This window comes from Myotis yumanensis, unplaced genomic scaffold, assembly GCF_028538775.1.
Source record: "Myotis yumanensis isolate MYYU_CA2020_CCGP unplaced genomic scaffold, mMyoYum1.0.hap1 SCAF_3, whole genome shotgun sequence".
In the NCBI taxonomy this organism is placed as follows: domain Eukaryota; kingdom Metazoa; phylum Chordata; class Mammalia; order Chiroptera; family Vespertilionidae; genus Myotis; species Myotis yumanensis.
The window spans coordinates 32437559-32460947 of NW_027223754.1; the positions used below are offsets into that span (position 1 = coordinate 32437559).

Consider the following 23389-nt stretch of genomic DNA (forward strand, 5'->3'; position numbering starts at 1 on the left):
GACCATACTTTTTCCATGGTAGAAAACCATTGGCTCCAACCCCTTCCGTACGTCCCATGTTTCAGAGCTTCTTACTCTTTTCTGCTGTCCTAGTTTACTTCCTTATTTTTTCTGAGCTTTAATGCATATATTTCCATCATAATTAATTTTAACCCCTGCATGCCCACTCCAGGTAAATTTTATGGGTCAATAGGGCCAAATGTTCATATTTTGATCACTGAACTTATACTTATATAAATATCAATCCAAATTTAATTGTTCTGTTTTTAACTTACTGCAGCTATGCCTTATATCAATAAAAAGCAATGTTTCCTTGAATTTAGAAATTTACTCACCAGACTAAGCCATCGTTTGTTTTGCTTAAAATTAAAATAAAAACATTATCCTGTAAGTCCCATCTCTGAAATCACATTGACAAATAAATGCAAAAAAAAATCTTCTAAATTTGTAGGGAAAACATGCATAAGAAGGAAGCTTGGAAGAAAATATATCAACATATATATAAACATCAGTTTTCTCTGGGTGGTGACATAAGTGATTTGCATTTTCCTTTGAATATTTATGTGCTTTCTAAAATTTCTACAATGAATATATATTACTTTTGTAATCAAAAATACAGTATTTAATCATAGTCATTTCTATGTCTTAAAAATAAACTTACATTCTCCACTTAAGCAATATTTCTGAGTCAAGTATATTAACTTACCAGTGTTACTCCTTCATCATTTTTCTCGTTAACATTCCCTCCACATGATAAGAAGTGTTTGACATCGGTTAACATACTCATGGGTCTCTGAAGCTTCATCTGGCGCAGGGAGGTCAGATCCACCCCTAGGGGGAAAAGAGCCTTTCAAACAGAACGTAGAGTTGCTTCTCAGATGCTGGAGTGAAAATAGTTTCATCTTATATTCGTCCAACGTGTTCGTCTTTGAAGCCCCTCTTCACTTTGAAGTCTCACTCAAAGTGCTATATGTAATTATATCTTTTGCAAGCATTCTATTTGCAGGTAGAGGATGGTGTTGAATAAGTTCCCTCTTATTATATCCCAAATTCATGATACGATACCTTACATATGGCAGGTTCATAATGGATATCGACTTTAGTATAAATCAACACACAGTGCCAAGAGTATTTTAAAGTACCTAAATTAAATTACAAGAAAGTATAAAGATACAGTTTTCACTCCTTATGATTGTTCTGGCTGAAATAGTTGCTGCTAAAAGCAATCCATCTTGGAATAGATTTAAAAAATACATCTTGGAAAAATGGAAAGAATTTGAATAAAGTCTGTAGTTTAATTAACAGTATGTGCATGTGATACTGATTACTATCACTTGAATACATTTGATAATATCTACGTAATGTTAGGTCTCAGAAGCTGCATCCCATGCAGTGAGGTCAGAGGCCTGTCTGCAAAACTGAAACTACATTAACACATCAAGTCTATCGGAACCCTACCTTTACTTTCATTAACTATCACTTATCAGGTAATATTGTCTTTTTAACAATTCAACTTTTTACTTACTCTTATCTATTATGTATTGGGGGTATTCTATGATGCTATTACAGATAATTTTACCATTATGCTGACTCTGAAATGATCCATTTCATGATTTTAGCACAATAGTCTCCAATAAGCTCCTAGAAGTGAATCTAACACCAATTTTTGTCTCCATAGTAAGTTTCCTAAGAGAGCCAAGACTTGTAGGAAGCAAAAGAGTTGAGCAGGCAAAGAAAGTTGGTTCTAGCAAAGATAAATAAACATGTTCAAGCCAAAAGGGCACTGTAACCCTCTACCCAACCCCTTTCCTCCACCCTGAGTACAGGCACAATGTAGGACTGTCCTAGGCAAAAGGGATGCACTGTCACCCTGACTCTGGGTGATTCTGAAGAGGTCGGTTTAAGGACAGCATTTTGAATGAACTTTAATAAGCAGAATAAATAGATAAGTTATTCGTGGACTGATTAATCTGAGAGTCCTCTGAAGAATAAGCAGGAATGGCTAGAGGTGAGAAGACCAGTTTCCAAGACTGTTCCAAAATATAAAGACTGCCCTGGCTGGTTTTTCTCAGTGGTTAGAGCGTAGGCCCTCACACCAAATGTTCTCAAGTTCAATTCCTGGTCAAGGGCATGTACTTGGTTTTCAGGTTTGATCCCTGGCCCTGGTCAGGGTGTGCATGTGGGAGGCAACCAATCAATGCGTCTCTCTTACAACAATGTTTCACTCTCTCACCCTCTCACCCTCCCTTCCACTCTCTCTAAAAATCAATGGGAAAAAATATCCTCAGGTAAGGATTAACAAAAATGATCATACAATAAAAACAAAAAAGAAAGTCCAGAGTTTAGACTAAGATACTAATAGCAAAATTAGTGAGAGATACAGGCATATCAGAGGTCAGATGTCCAGGAAACAGACTCTGTCAGATTTGGTGACAATTGGATGTGTGGGATTTAGGAGACGAAAAGTGATGTTCAGATACTTGGGTTCCTGGTTGTTATGATAAAATATAACATATAGAGAGTGCATGAAAGGGTAAGTTCCATGTAGACAAGTTATTTCAAATTTTCTGATATCCAAGTCAAGAGACTGAAAACTGTGCATACGAGCCTGCAGGTCTTGAAAGATATCTAAGCTATAGGAACATTCTTGGGAACAGGCAGGTGGGAACAACACAAGGAAGAGGGCAAGATAAGCCAGGGTAGTTTGGAGAGTAAAAAGAAGATACTGAAAGACAAAGCCCTGGGAACTACTCACATTTTGGTGTCTGGATGTACAAGTGGCACATCCGCAGAAAACTAAGTAGAAGCTGGAAGAGAAGGGGAAACTATGGAAAGGTCATTGCAGGTGAGAGAGTTTTCATAACAGAGTGTGATCAAGGTCATCAGCTGTCACAGAGAGACGAGGTACTAGAGAACAGAAAAGTGACTACTGGATGGAGAACCAAAAAGGGTGACACATGGTGGCAGGGACCTTCCCAGTCGATTGGTAGGGAGTGTGGGCTGAGTAGAGATTAGGAACTCAGGAGAATAAACGTGGGCTACTTTTTTTAAAAAAAGGATCGATTTGGAATGAAAGAGAAAGGGCACAGTGCAATGATATGTGTTGAGCAAAGTTTTTTTTATTTCTTTTTCAGGGACTTGAATATATATCTATGTATACATATACACAGAGATATATGTGTGCCCCCCCCCACCCCCATTGCTGAGCATCTATCTGTCCTGGACCACCTTGAGCTCTTCCTGCATTGCTTTCTCTCTATGCTGGCTCATTTTATAATCGATTGATTTCCTTGAACACCAGCTGGTCTGCCTTGCACTGGAGATCCAATATGCACCACATGCTCAATCAGCCCTCCGTGGCTGCCTCACTTTCCAGCCTGGACAGCTCAGGCGGTGAGCAGAGGTTAATTGCTGTGCCCAGGTATAGTGTATGTCAGTGGTGACAGTACAATTAGAACTTGTGACCAGTGATTTTCCATGTAATCAACTTGCTCACAACCTGGACTGCCTCCTGCCACATGTGACCTGGTGTGACAGCATGATAAGTACTCTGGTTTGAAACTGTATAATGCGGGTTGAAAATTCAAGGATTGCAGGTGCCTGGTTATAAGAATGCAGTGCTGAAACACTGGGTGCTAAATAACAATCAAAATCTCATCTCATAATATTAGAAATTTCTAGGGACATCGGCCCACACTGTCACAGCAGATAATTCTAAAGGGGCACCAACAAGGGGAGAATACATCAAATTAGGTGGTATTTACAGGAAGTGTGGCAGCTGAAATGATAAATAGGAGGGACACTGTCAGAAATGGAACCAGATTGTGAATGAGATGAGAGGGGGGCAGATGGATGGGAAGGCAGAGGCCAGTGCCACGGCGGTGACAAATGGAAAACAGAGTTTAAAATGTAAGAGATATTACATTGAATTTGTTCCAGCAAACATGTATTTTACAAACTAACTGTGACAGCCATCACCGTGACAGATTTTCTCCAGACCATTCAGAGTCAGAAGCTTCCTTTCATTTTTTCTTTTTCTTAATCACTCTTTAAAGTAACCTCTCAAAGGAATGCACTTCTTTTTATTTCTACAGAATAGATAATACTGCTTTTGCAAATACTAAAACTTTTTATGAGACAAAAACCTTTAATGAGTTGACGAGATTTATAAGTAACTAGAGGCCTGGTGCACAAAATTCATGCAAGGGGCTCAGCCCTTGCAGCAGCAGTTGCAGCCCCGGCTGCCTCAGCCCTCGAAGCACCAGCTTTATCTGGAAGGTTGTCCAGAGGGTGGTCAGGAAGGTTGTTTGGCTGTTTGGTCTAATTAGCATATTAGCTCTTTATTATATTGGGTGTTAATTCTTTTGTAAATAAATATAGTTAACTTTAGTTTCCAGAGAAAAACATTTATCATGATGGCTGTTAAAAATTAAAAACAGTAAGAAGAGCAGGAAAACATAACTTAGAACTGGCACAGCTAAATAAAAGACAGTCAGGTTCATGTCAGTTCAGAATCATGTGACCACAGATCAAACTTTGCAGATGTGCAAATAATAAAGCTTCCCAACATGGAATGCCCATAACTTTCAGCTCATTCCATTTAGAAGTAATTAGTCTCAAAGTCATAGTTAACAAGGTGGGAACAACGCCGGGTTTTCCTCAGGTAGGAGCAGGTAGGTACAAGGACTGAGGGAGACGTAGTGTGAAGGACTGACTATACCACAGGGCCTGCACCCATGCTGCTCTGTCACCCAAGCCATGACTCAGTGACCTTCAGCAGCACAGCGAGGCTCACATTCACTGGAATGAAAACAGCAGCTCTTACCTTGCTCTCAGAATTAATGAGACTGTTTTTGAAGAACTCATGCCTGCTGAGTCCTAATTATTATTATTATCCTAAGCCATCCTCACAATAAACCCTCAGATACAAGCGATCTGGAGGAGGCAAAGAGCACAGGAAACAAAGAGGCAGGTGTGCGGGCTTTTCTTAGCGGTGAGAATAGAGTCGCAAGCATGATGAGGCTCTTAAAATTTTTAAACCTTTTCTCTGACAAAACACCATATTGGAAGGGAGTATAATTTAATTGTTTTTATTTTTTCCTAAACATCATAAAGGAGAAAAATAAAAGAGGGGACATACTTCTTTATTTTAATACCATATCAAGCTCAAGATTTCAAACACCTCTCACTTTGCCAATGTTGAACTTACTCATGAAATTATACCCTGGGTCTATGCAATTAACTGTTCTTTGCCATTGAATACATCTGGGCCCTCAGCTGCATCTTTGCAGGCCAGCATCATGACCATGGGCATTCTTTTGACAACACTTCTGTTGCCAAGTGTCACCAAGAGTGGATGCTGAGATGCCCGTGCAAACTGCCCTTGACTTATGCCCTTACCTACCCACAGTAATAATTCTTAAGAGGACCGTGGCTCCTAAGAGAATACACTTCACATGACCTCACTCTCATTAACTCAAAATTCAGTTGTGCTGGTTCACTTCCCTTCTCCTCCCAGTGGAGAGTAGATTATAATTACAAGCCCAGTCCCTCTAATTATGGATTTTAAATGCTTGTTAAAATGTTCCTTCATTGTTGGCCTCTAGAATTTTGCTGGCTTGCAAAACTGCATTGACTAAACCAACAATGTATTGCAGTAGGAAAGTGAATTGCAGTGTAGAAACATAATTCATTTTACACAATCTAGGGAAATCATATCAATAGGAAATCACGTAGGAAGACCCCCAAAATAAGTACACTTATAATGCCACCAACCTATCTCTTTGTCTATCTCTCTACAGTTTTTCAAAGCTCAGCCTACCCTTTTCATCCAGATAGGTCAATAGAACAGAGCTTGATTCTGTCCCTTCTACAGCATAATCCAATGGTATGTTTCCATTAACATCCTGGAGAAGGACATTGGCTCCCGCCTGTAAGTGAAAAGAACAAATATAACGTATGTATACTGTTAACATAGAAGGCAGGTCAATCCTTTCATTTCTATCTTAGTCAGAAAACAGGTAAACAATAGTTTACATCAGATACAATCCTATAGAATACTGGAATTATTTTTATGACAAACACATTAAATATTTTTGAGAAATCTGTCTAAAAATGTTCAACTGACCATTGAAAGACCTGAGTCCCAACTACTTTTCCCCATCCCTCTTGCTAAACTCAAAAAAATCCAATCCATGGCTACTGAACCACTCAGGCCAGTGTGCTGGCTACCCCTATACAGCCTGTCTTGTTTCTCAAAACCCTATGTCTTCAGAGTCCAAATGAAAACTCTTGTATGAACTTTGATCTTCCCCAAACTATTTTATAAAATCTTCATGCTCCTTGCTCTCCACAGAAACTCATCTCAGAGCTGTTCTCACACCATGATGTTTTCATAAGGCTTTCGTTTTTCCAGAAACTTTTCTAAGAAAAAGCATAATCTGTAGGCATTAATAAATGGAATATACTATATACGGTTCTTGCAAATCCTTTAGCTTCAAAGGGCCCTCCATCAAACATCTCTGAGCATACCTGCTCCACCCTTTGCCATCTCAGCTTAAATACAATAATCAATGTGCTTTTTCTCTAAAAAGCCTGGTCACATAAATTGTCACCATTGCTTTACATTGTTTAATGAGCTCCATACAATGGATTAGGCATGGTTTACATATTTTCTCCAAGGGCAAGACATGAACACGTTCCCAGTGTCCAAGATTTCCCATACACCTACCCATAACATGCCGTTAAGCTGAGGCCAAACAAATGCAAGTGTCCCCTTGTTTTTTTTAGTGAATAGGCATCTGTATTGCAATATAAATATAGTTCTATAGTTCATATAATATCCAAATTCAAAACTTTAGATAAAATTTCACATTCATAACTTAATATATTAAAATGTGGAGGTTTGCCTTTTGTGTGTGAGTGTGTGTGTGTGTGTGTGTGCAAGCGTGCATATGTGTATGTATAAATATCCTACACCTTAGGTTTTCCAAAAGACTGCTCTAAATATATTATAAGCAAACAAAAAGTAAGCAAAAGTTGTATAATGTCCCATATCTTAATACTTTCCAATCAGATAAGCTAAGCTGCTTACCTCACCATTTAGAGTTTATTACATTACACATTCTATACCCATAGAAAGATACCCCTTTATGTGAACAAATCAAGTTATTTATTTCAGATTTTCATTTACATAAGGAAAGCAAGCAATTTTAAGATCCCAAAGACTTCAGGTTATTTTCTTAGTGCATTTGATTTCATTTTTTTTTATTTAGAGTTTGAAAAGGAATTATTTGAGGCACTGTTCTGAAGTAGACTTTGCTAATAATTTCACTCCTTTAGTCTCCAACCATGAGAATAAGATTTTACATACATACCCAAGTATCAATTATTAAAGAATCAATTAAGGCACAAACCAAAAGGGTGTTGTTACCAATTTCAATACTAGTATGTGGGAGATAATCAAGTAATTCTTTTTCCCAATGCATACACATTTCAGATAGACTCTTATCTATGCCAAACATCTGGGCACAAAGCAACGGTGAATCTAATTAAGAGCCATTTATTATCAATCACAACAAAAATAACTAGGAGAGCTACTTGAGAGAGGTGGGCTACTTTGAGGAACATGTCTATTCTTTCAGAAGTAATGGGGCTCTTTCAGAGAAAGTCTGAAAGTGAAACATGGTTCTGAATATTTTTTCTGGACTCATTCATTGAAATTTCACCCCATTAATCACTCACTGGGCTGTGCTGCTAAATTACCAGGTATAATTCCTTGCACAGAAGTCAGACTTTTCTAATCCCAGATCACGTCTTATTCCTCTTTATATTCCCAACACTTACTACACTGCCTGGCACATACTAGGTACTAACAAAGATTTATTGAAATAAATGGAAAATAAGGAGCCAAACACTGACTTAAACTAATTATTAAAAATTGAAGCAAAGAATTATAATTTTCATAATAGTTTTTAAAGTAAGTTTCCTGACTTTTCCTTTCAAGGGTGTAGAGATAATATTACAAAGTCACTATATGCATATGTATGTTTCCTGCCTTCAATCTTTCCATATAGATGATGAAGGGAAGCAGAGATTGCCACCCCAAAGTTTGCCTCTGGGTATATTGTTTTTAAGATGGTTATAAAGGAACAAAGGATTCAGGGAAAACCTTTCACATCCCCTGCATCTGATGAAACAAATGTAGATAGAGGACCTGCTCCAGGAAGGAAGACAGCCTCACAAATAACTACAGTTTCACGTAAACTCCTGTGTGACAGGCAGAAAGGAAGCTAACAAAACCCATTTTTCCAAGTTCTCTCTGCATCCCATTGATAAAGATGGCCCAGCAAACATTTATTTATCAAACATTTGTCTTCTGTCTCCCTGTGAATTGCCTTCCTGCCCTTTGAAGTCCCAAACCACAACCACCCTTTTCCTTGGCTTTAGAATGGCATATAAACCTCAGCTGCCCAGTACTTTGGGTCTCTGTTCTTATGGCACTACCGAATGTGCATTCATATAATAGACTTGGGATATTTTCTCCTTTGAATATGTCTCTGTTAATTTGATTATTAGCTCAGCTAGAAGAACTTAGAAAGTGAAGGAAAGTTATTTTTTTAGTTCCACAATGACATTTATGAAACTTAGTCTTTGCCCCTCCCTCCCTCCCTCTCTTCTTTCTTGTTTGCTTTGTGGGCTAGAGTGCCCAACAGGCCCTGGTCCTGGTGCTCTGCTCCCACCTCTCAGACCATCTGGTACTGATAGATGCCCATAGACAGGCTGGCCATGTGCAATAACAACACAGATCCTAAAGGATCCCTGGAGAAGCTGTATTTCTTGAATTAGAATTCTGAAATTGTATATCTATCTTTAAAAAACACCATTGATAAGATCCATAGCTGATTATTATTTTTAGACTGACTAACTTAGAAGGTAATGTGCAATTATAGTTTTTAATGGATCCCATTGGAAATAAGACGCTGATGATTTTCAAATCAGGATGTTTCCTAGAAATGTCAGGCTTCTCTTAATATCAGGATGGTCTCATTTCTAGCATACAGAAAGGGAAATGCTCCAGCGGGTGGGAATTAGTAGCATTTATAAGGTATTATGTTAGTACTTAAAAGAAAACACACACACTTTGAACCAATCAGGAACATAAAATGGATTTTCTCAACTTTGTAAAGCGAGAGCTAAGAAATAATTCAAATCAATAAAAAGATCACTATTGACAATGTCCATTTTTAGTTTAGAATTTGAAACATGTCCTAAAATACTATTTTTCTCTTCCAAGACATGGCATTCTTAAATATCTTTTTTAAAATGTTCTTTCTAAAAATTTAAAATTTTATTCCATATGTAAGTGTCCACTATATGATTTTTCAGCTATAATTATAAAAGCCTGCTCCAGAATAGGTGTGCATGTTAATTACATTGTCTCCTTGGATACACGGCTCATAATGAGGATGCCCACAGTAAACAGTAACTTTAATTTCCTCACGTGCTGGTTTGCACATTTGATTGTGTACACAGTTGTCTTATTTCAGGGTATGAGAAACAGAGCAAGTTGAGGATTTTAGACTAGATTTTCAAATATAAGACAAAGAATATTCAAACCTGCACTTATTTTCTGAAACAATAACTTTATCAATCACTATACAAAATTACTAAATCTTAAGTAACATTTTAAAATTACCGAATGCTATCCTTTATAAAAACATATGATTAGGAATTGAGTGTGTGAAAAAGGACATTGAGAGAATAGATGGAAGACATACATACATTTTTATGATACAAGAGAACTCATTTAAAGTTGATGTCTAAGACCTAAGGGTGTGTGTGTGTGTGTGTGTGTATGTGCGCGCACGCGTGTGAAATACCTTCTTGGTTTTACTTTCCTACACTTAATCACCAGAGGTCAAATTCCTTACACTGACAGAAGTGATTATCCTTTGTCTAAATAAAACAAGAAATTCCAAATTAAGTTAAAGTGGCGTTAGTAAGAACAGCTCAACAACAAAAAATATTATCTTTGTACAATACAGACGCTGAGGCAAGTTATTTAATGTGGCTTCAGGAAAATCAATCAATTACACAGTGATTGTTTCATCAGGGAAATGAAAGTAATCAATGTTATATATGCAAAATCAACAGAAACTTCTCAAATGTTTTCTGTAACTGGGGACTAGTTAGTTCCTACTGGGAGCCCTAATCACATTTCCTCTTTAATTATTCAAACTGGGAGGCCGCCTGACTTCCAATTCCTCCTAGTCCTACTATGTCCTAAAGTACTGAAAATGGAATTCAAATATCTCATTCCTCCCAAATATGAATCTTATTTACTGCCTATCAGGTGACATAAGAACAAATAAATATTCTTTTACTTTATGTAACAATTTAGTATCAGTGAATATACTTATCAATTATTTCATTTAGTAGTAAATCTCTAACACACTAATAATTAAATTTTCATGAGAGGTACCTAATGGCATTTTAATAAGCAAATACCACTTTTCATATGCTAATACTTTTTGATAACTTTTTAATTTTGATGCAATTTCAGGTTCAAAAAATGTTACTTATTTTTTATTGTTACACTATTACAGCTGTCCGCACCTCACCCTCTTGCCCACCTCCACCCGGCCTCACCCCCATCCCTCTGGCCATCACCACACTGTTGACTGTGTCTACGAGTTATGAATACATGTTCTTTGACTTCATTCCACTAATGCAAGCATCCACTATATAATTTTTTAGACACAGAGAAAAGATGGGCAAATTGAAGTGATGCTGCCACAAACCAAGAAATGCTCGGGCCTCCAGGCGCTGGAAGAGACCAAGAAGGGCCCTCCATAGAGGTTTCAGAGGGAACGTGGCCCTGCTGGCACCTTGATTTTGGATTCTGAACTCCAGAATTGTGAGACAACAAATTTCTATTGTTTTAAGCCATTCCTTTTGTAGTGCTTTATTATAGCAACCCTAGGAAATTAATATTCTTAATACTCTATCTTTTATCCAAATTTACCAATTATTTGTACTTTCCCCCTCTATCCCCTTTCCTCTGTCTCTCTCTCTCTCTCTCTCTCTCTCTCTCTCTCTCTCTTTCCTGTATTTCTTCTGAATCACTTAAAAGTGAGTCAGAGATACCCTGTCCCTTTACCCCTAAATAGTTTACTATTTATTACAAGGATATTCTCTGGCACAAAAGTTATGAAAATCAGAAAATTCTAATGTTAATAAGTGCTGTTATCTAAATCATAGTCCACACACAAATGTCAGTAATATTTCTAATTATATCCTGGATAGCTCTTTTCCGCTGACTCAGGCGACTTCCCAAGGTCACCTAGTGCATTTAGTTGTCCTATTTCTTTAGTGTCCTACAATTTAGAACAGTTCCTTTGCCTTTTTTTAAAGATCTTCTATGATGTGTCCTTACAATAAGATTTTTGGCAGGGAAAACACAGAGGGGATGGCATGTTTTTCCCATTGTGTCATATCAGAAGATACATGCTGTCCCTTGGTCCCATAACTTTCATCACCTGGTTAAGGTGAACTTTTTTGTTTGGCAATGTAAATTTGCAGCAAAGAATCCATGAGTTCATGGTGATATTAATAAACAAATAAATGCCTGAATCGAGGGGAGAAGAAAAAGCTTTTCCTTACAATATAATAACAGCTAATAAGTGTGGGAAAATGATAAAGTTAGAATTTACCATTCAATATAGTAATAACTGATTCAGGTGAGAGTTATCAAGGGACACCAACACTAAAGCAAATGTCTGATGAGGAATAAAACATTTACATAGTCTTCAAATATGTTGACTCAAAAACACATTTATGGCTATTTGTATTCCTCTTCTACATTATCTTGTCAAGAACTGTATCTATTTAAAAACCAGGGTTGTGCTTTAGCTGGTTTGGCTCAATGGATAGAGCATCGGCCTGCGAACCATCTGCGGCTTGCCTGAGCCTTGGGCAGCCGCTGCAGCTTTGTCCAGAAGGACGTCTGGATGGTCGTCTGGTAGATGTCTGCCCTAATTAGCATATTACCCTTTTATTACTATAGATTATTCAGAGAGTAACCCCTCTCATTCTGAAATATTTATGCCACGAAGGGAACTGGTGCACAAACTCAAACCTTTCTAACGGTAGCCATTGAATCATGACCTCTTTCTCCAAACTCAGTTGAGACATCACAGGCAGGGAGAGAAGCTGTCAGGTAGGGTGTGCACCAGCAGAAATCTGAAACAGAGAACTACCCCTGAAAACCACTGGGGAAAGGGCTGAGAAGGAAGGACCCAAAGCCTTGGCATAGGCTGTCCTTATTGTACTTCAGTCTGACCAACCAAAGGACAGCTGAGCTTCTGCCTGCCCACAATCATGAAAACTGAGACCTGGAGGGGAAGCTTTATAGGTCTCTGGTCTTCAGCAGAGACTTTCCCACAGATCTCCACTATTTAAGCAGAGAATGAAAACTAGAAGCATGTAGCTTTCTTTCGGGTTCTAGATTTGGGGCAGATAACAGGAGACCATATACTTAGAGAATCCACTTATTCATTAAGGAACTATGTATCAAGCCCTCATTATGATTAAAGTATAGTATGAGATTTTAATGACTGCAAATGTTTGGAGCAATAAACAATTTTAAACTTACTGTATTACAAAATTTACAGTATAACTGTTATAACAGTCACAATTATATTGGAAAACATATTCACCGCTCCATCTGTAAACATCCTGAAGTGAGTAATTGCTACTTTGGAGCACGTAAGTATTTATGTGGAGCCTTGCTAACGTGCTAAATGACAAACCATGTCAAGTAAACAAAATATGTAAGAAAGAAAGCATAATTGTAGAATTCTAAGCGGTTAGCATGTGAATAGCATTTACAGTCATACTAAAGAAATCTCTACATATTGGCATGACAAAAGTCTGACATGATGATAAGGGGAGGATGGGCACATGTATGTATCTAATGGGGTTGAGAATATGTGTTTTACATTATAATCTTCCACTTGCCTTATTTTATTGACTATTTGAGCATCTCACATATATGCATTTTTTACTTTTGCATTCCACATTATGAAGTTTTAAAAGTATTTTCTAATTTGTGCCATATTCAAACACCAGTGCTCAATAACTCTAATAATTTTCTAGTTTTAAAAAATAATCTCACCTTAATTTTCTGTTTCCAAGATTTTAAAAAGCTTTTCGGTTATTCAAGAATAATTGATAAAGACTGAAAAGTGATTCACTCAAAGTATGTCAAACTTTATTCCCTGAAAACCTTGACATATTTATTTTAATAAGTTCATATATATATATGTGTATTTTTTTTTCTAGCATGTAGTATCAATACAACTATGCCCTGAATACATGCTTTTAAAATATCTTCAGAATCTACTCCATGGCTAGCCTGCTGACAGAGGAACAATAGACACCTCTTTGCTGTTTTGCACAATGTGATTTCATAGGGAATGGTCTCTGAATAACTTTGCTCAGATCTCACTTCTTTTCTGATGACTGGATTAAAGATTTTCATATATCTGCAGCATGCCAGATCTGAAATTTCACATTTAATTTTTCAATGTGCCCACAGTTGCTAAGTTACTCTGCTCTGTTAGCAGTTCTAAAGCTGTGATGAATCTGCACATTTGAACAGTTCATTGCACTTGAGCCACAAGAAACTTTTTTTTTTGGGGGGGGGGGGCATTAATTATTTCAAAAGAAAAATAATTTGAGTAAAATATTGTATGATATTTGTATTGGGAAAAATGATCACCTGTGTTCCTGACTAATCATCTCAGCCTGTTTCTCTCTCCTATTAAAAATGTGGGGCGGATATGATTTCATACATATACCAGAACCATTTAATAAATGTTACTATTATACATAATTTCAATAAATAATGATAAATGAAGGATAAAGTGTCACATGTATTAGTTTTATTTTTAAAGGGGTGATAGGCAATAGTGAATTGCTGAATTATTACTATTACATAATACTGAGAGACCTTTGAAATATTCTCACTCCTCATAATCAGAAGGCTGAAGGGGAAGTATTAGAAAATGAATAGCCATTTACTAAGTAATGCTCATTAATGTCTTTATCATTGTCTCACTTCAGTAACAATGGGGTAAGCTGGAAATTGCAGTGAATATTTTCTCCATCCTTGGCCTGTTTGTGTTTGAACATCTGATGTTAGTAATTTTATTGCCTGTTGGATGAAGTGTGTCATGGACTGTGTCTAATGGGCACTGTGGAACTAGATGATTTTTATCGGTTCTGCTGGCAACTGCTGCAACCCAAAAATTTTGTCATAACTGAAATAGGAAATTGTTTGTGTTAGGTGGCTTAAATTGATAGATAAAAATTAAACCATTCCAAAACTCCACTCAATAGTTGCTTTAACTATTCCTGGATTAAATACTACTATAATAATTATGTTGTTTAGGTATAAATGACTCTTTTCACCACTTTGATTTGTTAAATATTAGGAGACAGAGTACCCTGCTGTATTTCGGGAGCTTATATTTCTCCCTAGAAAATGAGCTATAAATCCAAATGGTTCAAAGTAAATTTGATTTTCCAATAAGGACCATGGCATAAGAACTGAGCTAAGAGCCTCATTATTGACTCTTTATGTACATGACCACACATAATATTTGCTCTCTTTCTCAGCAGTTGATCTTGACTTCAACTTCACTGAGAAAACTGAAGTCTTCAGGCTACTGCCTTCAACTTCCTACTAACAAACTACTGATTTTTTTGTATTTATTAAATCTGTTTTATTCTTAAAGAGGTGTTTATTCTCCTTTATAAGCTAAATTCTCCCACATCCTCTCTCAGATTGTACAACTTACCAACTCTCTATTTCTCTTCCATCATTAATTCTTCTCCTGTGTTCATAGTAATTTTGTTAGCCTTTTCTTATATTTGACATTCATTTTTAAAACCAACTCCATGCCCCTCCTTCTAACATTCTCCTGCATTTCAGCAAATTGCAACCCTCCAGTGCTCAGGCCAAAAAAGAGCGGAAATCATCCATGACTCCTATTATTTCTCCCAAGCCCTAAATCCAGTCCCACACCAAAGGCTAAAACTTGAACTCCAGAACGTCTAGATGTCAGCCACTTCTCACCACCTCCACCATGTGTGGTCTGGATAGTGGCAACAGCTTCCTATTAGTAATCCACAAATTACCCTTTCCCTTCCCCTGGTCTGTATTCAACAGAGCAGCCAGAGCGATCTTTTAAATGTAGGTCAGATCATGTCAATTCCCTTCTCAAAACCCTGCAATGGTTCCCTTAATCTCCTGTAGTAAAAGTAGATCTAACGTCTTTGCAAGGTTCGATTAGCTCCACTGCCTCTCTGACTTCATGTCCTGCCTGACCTCGTCTACTCCACTGGAGCTGCACTTTTCTCCTGTTCCTCAAGCACATGATACTGCCACACAGCTTCGCACTTGCCATTCCCTCTGCCCAGTACACTTTGCATCCACATTTCCACAGGCTCACAGCTCTAATATCACCTTCCGCATCAGGCTATTCCTTAATACCCTCTACTTCATTCTCCTTGTTTCCTCCAACAATTCTCTTTAGTTGACATACTATAAATTTTATTCATTTATGTACTTTTTCCTGTTTCTCCCCAGGAGAATGTTAAGTTCCAAAAGGCAGGGACTTTTGCTTCCTTTATTTACTGCTGAACCCCTTAGTATAGAATAGAAAGCATTCAGAGATATGAATCGAATAAGTGAATGTGCACAGTCTCCCTTACTCATCAATAAGCTTTGGAAAATGAAAAGAATATTGAACATGAAAGACTAAATGTACAATGGCATCTCAATTTTGAGGCTGTTAGCAGGAACATATTTCTACATGAATTACAATTTTATGACAATTTATTTCATTGAAATTTATTGCAAAGTGAATTATTTCTGTAGATGACTGGTGGGCTAGCTATAACATAATGGCAATGAGGCTACTCAAAATTGCTTAATTCATTAATCAAATTTCTTGGTGGTGCACTTAAATTACTTGATTTTGTTTGGTTTTACCATTATGCTATAAGATAAAATGATAAAATGTCCTTTTTTGTCCATTGTGTAGAACTTAGGACATAGTAGACATTCAATAAATATTTGCTGAATGAATAAACTGCAATGTATTTAAGAGAAGAAATTATTATGTCAAAAATTAGTAATCAATAAATATTAGTTAAAAGAATGATGACAGTGACCAATGTATAAAGTTTACTGAAAAACAGTAACTAACAAATATATAACTTTGCACATAAGGTTGGATTATTCTATGATGTGAGAAATGGCATGACAGAACCATAAGAATGTGAATAGCTAGACAATTAAAAATTTAAATCTATGTTTATATATGAAATAAAACCAGTTTCAATTTCTTAATTCTGTCTGATAATGAAGAGCAACATCATCAGACACTGAGATGATTAGTGTGCTGAAGCAAGCACTTCCGAATATAAGTGCAAAATTAGTAGAATGAGAAATTTTAGAACAGGTAAAAAGATGAATGTGGCTGTAAGGCAGTTTTTATTAGATACAAATTAATAATGGCAATGTTAAATTCAGACTGTCTTCCAAAAATAGGCCCGCCATTTATTCACTATTTGTTTATTTATGTATTCAACAAGTACACGCTGAATGTCTATAAAGTGTTGACACTCTTTTTTAACCAAAGTATTGTTTATGAGGATTAATATAAGGGTCTAAGCCAGCAGTTCTCAACCTGTGGGTCACGACCTCTTTGGCAGTCAAACGACCCTTTCACAGGGGTCGCCTAAGACCATCCTGCATATCAGATATTTACATTATGATTCATAACAGTAGCAACATTACAGTTGTGAAGTAGCAACGAAAATAATTTTATGGTTGGATCACAACATGAGGAACTGTGTTTAAAGGGCCAGAAGGTTGAGAACCACTGGCTAAGCCATAATTGAAAACAACAAATAACTCCAATAATTTTTATACTTAAAATTTTCATACAAATAAATGTTATAGATACTTATTTATTAATGTGAACAAGAGAACAAGATTCAATGCAAGCCATATTTCATTATTGTATGCCTAGTAGACTAAAAATTAAAAGAACGAATTGAAAAATTACAATTATCAAACTATTTTAGTTAGGACTGACTTGTGAAGTATTAAGGTATATAATAACCAAGAAAAAAGCAAGAAGAGAAGAGCCTGATATGACATCTATACAACTGGTTTTACAAATTATGTAACCCACAATCTTAGTCTCTATCTTGTAATTACAGGCAAATAAGTCATGACATATGCACACATTTTTCTCTCTGCTGAAGTATACATATAGAGAAATATGTAGCTTTTCATATGCCATTAAATCTTCAAATGGTTATAAATGTAATTGCTTTACTTACTAATACGAGGAGCAGGACAATATCAGGATTATCACATGCACAGGCAATGTGCATTGGCGTCCAAAAGTCTTCATCCTGGTGATTGACATTGACCCCTTTGTCAATGAGGATCTCTGCAATGAAGGCGTTATCATAACGAGCACACTAAAGGAAAGGGGAAAAAATGAAAGTATAATGTTTTAACAAGTTATGATACAGTTTATTCCAAATTTCAATGGGTAGAAAACTCCGATGTAAATTTTGGAAGTTTAGAGGTGGATCTAACCTGGGAAAGAATGTATTCATGTTTCTCAACTAACCTACAGGAGAAGAGGGGAAATTGAGACGTCAGGGGAAATTGAGTCTGTGAGCAGTGGGAAGAAAGAAGGGGCAGATATTATAAAGAGAAAAAATATTTCACTGCTTTGGTCCTCTTCATTTACAAATAGTAGTATTAGAAAATCTTGGACCATTTATCAGAATTATCTTTCTAAAATACAGATTTAATCACATGATGCTTCTGCTTTAGAAATGTTTAGGTTCTCACTGCCAAAGAACAGTTTCATCATTTTATTTCATCCAAGACAGACAAGACTGTTCACAGTCTTTCCATCTTCATCTGTCAACATTCTTGCTATATATGTGAACATATGAATATATTCTTTCCCAGGCTTAGTTACATAAGACAACTAGGCATTACACAACATGCCATCTTGTAAAAGTTAATTGTTGTGATAACTTTCTTTAATCTTCTAACATATTTTAACAATTGTATAATATTGTATTTTATAGATATTCTACTATATACTAGATCAAAACCTTCAGGAACATATTTTGTTCTTATTTTTACTTACTTTTTATTGTTAAAATACATATTACTATCATATATATATTAGTCACAGCTTGCTTCATTAGTATATGATCTGTGGAGTTGTGCTTAGATGCATCCTGCCCTTAGCTTAGTGCCCTGCTGTTGCCATCTTGAATATTTAATAACTTTTGTAGAATCCCATATATTTATTTTGTGCCTGGCCCTGAAAATTATTCATCCTTTGTATAAGACTTTTCCATATTTGCATCATATGACATCAATGAAAAATTTATATTATTAAAAAAAAAGACCTATTAATAGGTCAAATGCCTATCAGTGAAATTTCTGGGTTGTATGATGCACACTTTTTATAGAACCTGGACACATAAAACAGATTCCCTTCCCAAAATGTGTACAAAGCAATGCTACCACCAGAAGTACTGTCACACCAATATATCTACCTTTTCAATGAATAGTACAAGTAAAACCAATTCATTGGAAGACTACTACATTTGAGTAACAGGGACATTATTTACCTTCCCATCTCAACTTACTGAATACAAACAAACTATGGCCTCTGAGAGCTGTTGCCCCAGGTTACCGCCTTGAGAGACTTCCCGAGCTACAGAACAAAGAGGAGAATCCTGGCTGACCAGGATCAGTCATGAGGAAACTGACCTGAAGGTCCAGAGAGACAGAGATGGGTTCAGGGCACAGGGCAGGGGAGCAGGAAGGGAAGGGCTGCACATAGAGAGAATGTCAAAGATTTGCTGGAGCCTCCTCAACTACTCAGCTGAGTCATGATCAGTATATATTTCCCTGGAAATTTCCCAAGATCAGAGAAGAAACCTCCTGAACAGAGGAAGGACTCAGAGCTCATAGTGCCTGTTTCCACTAGCCAGAGTGTAAACCTCGTAATTTACCAGTTTATGGCATTGGGTAGAGACCAGATGTGTTTTGTATCCAGGGTAGGAAAATATTATCCCTAAATTAGCTGCTGTTGTGTTCCCACCTAAAAAATATTAAATTCAATGTCTGAAATGATCAAATTGTTTCCAAATAACTTAATTGCCTCCAAAACAAAGCTTAAGATTATTAACAGAAACACAAAGGTATTCAGTACCCAACACGGCAGAATTGACTATGTCTAGCATCCAGAAAAAATTACCATATATACAAAAAAAGCAGGGAAATAGGAAACACAATGAGAAGAAAAAGTCATTAATGGAAACCAACTCAGAAGTGACATGCCTATTAGAATTAACAAATCCGAGTGTTAAAACTATTATTATAACTGTATTCCATATGTTTAAAAAGCTAGGGGAAATGCTGAACATGGAAGATATTAAAAAGGCTTAAATTTTAGTTACAGAGATGATAAATACAATGGCTGAAATGAAAAATATACCACTAGATGAGATTAACAACTGACTAGGTGTTGCAGATGACAAGATTAATGAACTTGAACACAGTAATATCAATTATACATAATGGAACACACAGAGAAAAATGGCTTTGAATAAATGAACAGATAGATCACCAGTGAGCTGCAAGAAAACTTCAAACAAACTGATACCGAACAGATTGATAGCATGGAAATGGGAACTATGTGGATACATTTATGTTTTATTATTACTTGATTGTCTTTAAAAGTAGTAATTAAAAGACAACCCAATTTAAAAAAAAATAGGCACAATATTTGAACTGATATTTCACAAACAAAATAAGATGTAGGAATTGTGGTTCACAATCATAATATATAGCCATGGAAGAATAGTCATATCTTTCTCCATTACCTATTAATCTCAAGATGATACACTAAGTACAATCCAAAATTATGCTACAAATTCCATATGGAGGAAGATGTCAGCATGCATCAGTATTGGGATGCATGAAAGCACCTGGGATAACATCAAACATAGGAAGATTGAGAGATTAGTTTCAGTTTTGAACTGGGATCTTTGGCTGTCAGGTGTTCCATATCCTGTGTAACAAAACAAGGGTCACCACTATCAGGCCCTGATGGTAGGAACTGCATAGGACCCCACCCGCAGGAGCTGCAGGTTTGGGCACAACAACTGAGGTGAGAACCAGAGTCAGAAAGCTCAATACACTGTTTTGGAATGTGGGGCCTGGATCCAATTTATTTCAGGAAATTCACATGGAAGTAATTTATATTCTACTCTCATCTTTTTGATAGCTCCCTGCATAATCCATAAGGATGTGACCTCCTCCTCCTGTGCCTGCCAAGGTATCCTCAACCTGCACCTCGGGAGTCCACATTTACAATTCAGATACCCAGGGCTTGGCTTTCCAGCGTCTTTTACCAAAAAAGAGTTAATTAGATCCAGTGTTGAAAGCGATATCAGCCCCTCGCAAGTAATGTCGTTTTTAGATTCACATTTCAGAAGATTATGAATAATAATTTGACAGCAATAAATACCCTCTAATCACACTTGTCTGGAAAGATTATGATGGTTGAACATGGCTGTTATAATATTCTTACAATATTATTGTTAGATAGTAAACTTAATTCTCCCTGAAAAGAATTTTACTCAAGCAGGCAACTCACCATCCCAGTTCAAGCTATTCTTTATCACTTTGTCCAATTTCTAGTGGCACTTTATATACCAAGTAAATGGCTGCAGAGCCGCTCTGTCACCCTCAACAGCACTCTGACACCTCCAGCTATCTCTACCTGTCTCCTGGACCTGTAGCTCCCAGCCCCTCCTGCCACCATCCTCTACCTCTCAAAGTGCCACGCAAAACAGAATGTGTGGGACCTAGAACAAAATGAAAATGTGGGGCCGCTGATTCAAAATGTACTAGTCATTTCAAAATGATGACAGCAGTAGATGAAAGAAAGCATAAGCCCTTCTAAGAACAAAGCCCTCTGTGACTACATGGACCACCTGCCCAGGAAGCCAGCCCTGAATTGACAAGCCTCTTATTCATCCCACCTCCCAGTTTCCCTCAAATCCACACTTTCACCTTTCTCATTAGCATCATCCCTTTGCTTCCATTTTGCTCCTTTATTTATCTCTCTGCTTCCTGTTGCACTGTACTGTATGGATGTTACCCACCCCACATCCCCCAAGAAATTCCCCAGACACAGCCCCTGTGGGGGGCATATTTGCCTCAACTCTGAGTAGTTTCCTTGCCAGTCTTTACTCTTGCAGCTTTTGCCCTTTCTCTTCTGGGGAAAAAAAGGAGGGTGGAGTTACATGGTCTCTTCCCAGATGTTCTGGTTTGGGTGAGCAGGACAGAGGGAGGACACCTTCTACATAGTGACTATTTTTGTTAACATCTAGAACATTTTAATAATGATAGTTTTTTAGCCATTTTCTCTAGAGTCCTAGTATTCTGCCTCTTTTCAAAATATAGTATCTACTCCTTGGTTTTAAAGATGTCAAGCTGTTGAACTGCCTCTACTGTAGTAAGTTGCTAATTATCTCTGCTTCTTAGAGCTCCAGATACTTTAGAGAAACACAGTGAAGCCTATATATATATACATATATATATATATATATAGAGAGAGAGAGAGAGAGAGAGAGAGAGAGAGAGAAATATGCTAATTAACTGGGACGCTGTAACGGATCGACCAGACAGGAGGAGGTTGCACATGCAGTGTTGGAGGTAGGGCGGCAGGGGCCTCCTCGTGCCTGTGCTGGGGAAAGGCCTGATCAGCAGCAGCCACAGCTGCTTCAAGTGCCAGAGAGGGAGGCAGGGCCGGGCCAGCGACTCGAGGGTGGGCGGTGCTGCACAATTTCGAATCACACACTGGGCTCTGTATCCCAAGAAACTAGAAACACCAATCAGAAAGGATATATGCAACCCTATGTGCATAGCAGCACAATTCACCATAGCTAAGTTTTGGAAACAGCCTAAGTGCCCATCAGCAAATGAGTGGATTCAAAAACTGGTACATCTACACAGTGGAATACTATGCTGCGGTAAAAAAGAAGGAATTCTTACAATTTGAAACAGCATGGATGGAACTGGAGAGCATTATGCTAAGCGAAATAAGCCAGTCAGAGAAAGATAAATATCACATGATCTCACTCATTTATGGAATATAATGAACAATATAAACTGATGAACAAAAACAGATCCAGAAACAGAAAAGCATTGATCAGACTGTAGAACCTCAGAGAGAAGGTAGGGGATGGTGGGGAGAAAGGGGAGAGATCAACCAAAGGACTTATATGCATGCATATAAGCCTAACCAATGGGCACAGACAACAAGGGGGTAAGGGCATGAGTGTGTGTGTGTGGGGGGGGGGGGGGGGGGGGCAATGGGGCAATAAAAGGGCATATATGTAATACCTTAATCAATAAAGAAAAAAACACAAAAAAAACCCACAAATTTGAAAAGATATATGCAACCTTATGTTCATCACAGCATTATTTACAATAGCCAAGATATGGAAAAAACCTAGGTGTCCATCAACAGATGAATGGATAAATAGGATGTGTCATATATACAATGGGACATTACTCAGCTATAAAAAAGGATGAATTTTGCCATTTGCAACAACATCTATGGACTCCAGAGGGTATTATGCTAGGTGAAATATGTTAGAGAAAGACAAGTGCCATATAATTTCTCCTATATTTGGAACCTAAACAAGATAAACAACAAAACAGAAACAGACATTGTTGATACAGAGAATAAACCAATAGTTGCGAGAATGGAGGGGGTTCGTGGATGGGTGAAAAGTGGAGCACACTCCAGTTGTAAAATAATAAGTCACAGAGATATAGTGTACAACATAGGGAATAAGACAATAATATCGTTATAACTTTGCACAGTGGCAGATGGGTACTAGACTTATTGTGGTGATCACATTGTGAGGTATATAAATGTTGAATCACTGTGTTGTACAATGGAAACTAATCAATATTGTATGCAAACTAAACTTTAATAAATATTTTTTTTTAAATACTGAGCTATGACAAATATGCAAATATATCTAAGACATTGGTAAATATCAAAAGCAGGTCAGGGATTAGTACATATAGTACAATGAGATCAATAGATGGAGGAAAGAGGGATATATATATATATATATATATATATATATACACACACACACACACATACATATATATATATACACACACACACACACATACACTCACACTGAGTGACCAGATTATTATGACCGGCTGGATTAT

At 37.1% G+C, this 23389-nt stretch overlaps 1 protein-coding gene across 2 annotated transcripts in view; it reads right to left on the reverse strand.

Annotated features, from left to right (window-relative positions):
• The window catches only part of MYO16 (myosin XVI), a 533335-nt gene that overhangs the window by 345324 nt on the left and 164622 nt on the right, over nt 1–23389 (reverse strand). For both annotated transcript variants that reach the window (XM_070408604.1, XM_070408603.1), the window contains exons 4-6: nt 17422–17565; nt 5822–5930; nt 707–831 (exon numbers count right to left, since the gene is read on the reverse strand). In XM_070408604.1, coding sequence (XP_070264705.1) covers nt 707–831; nt 5822–5930; nt 17422–17565 — 378 coding nt within the window. The remainder of the gene's footprint in view (nt 1–706; nt 832–5821; nt 5931–17421; nt 17566–23389) is intronic.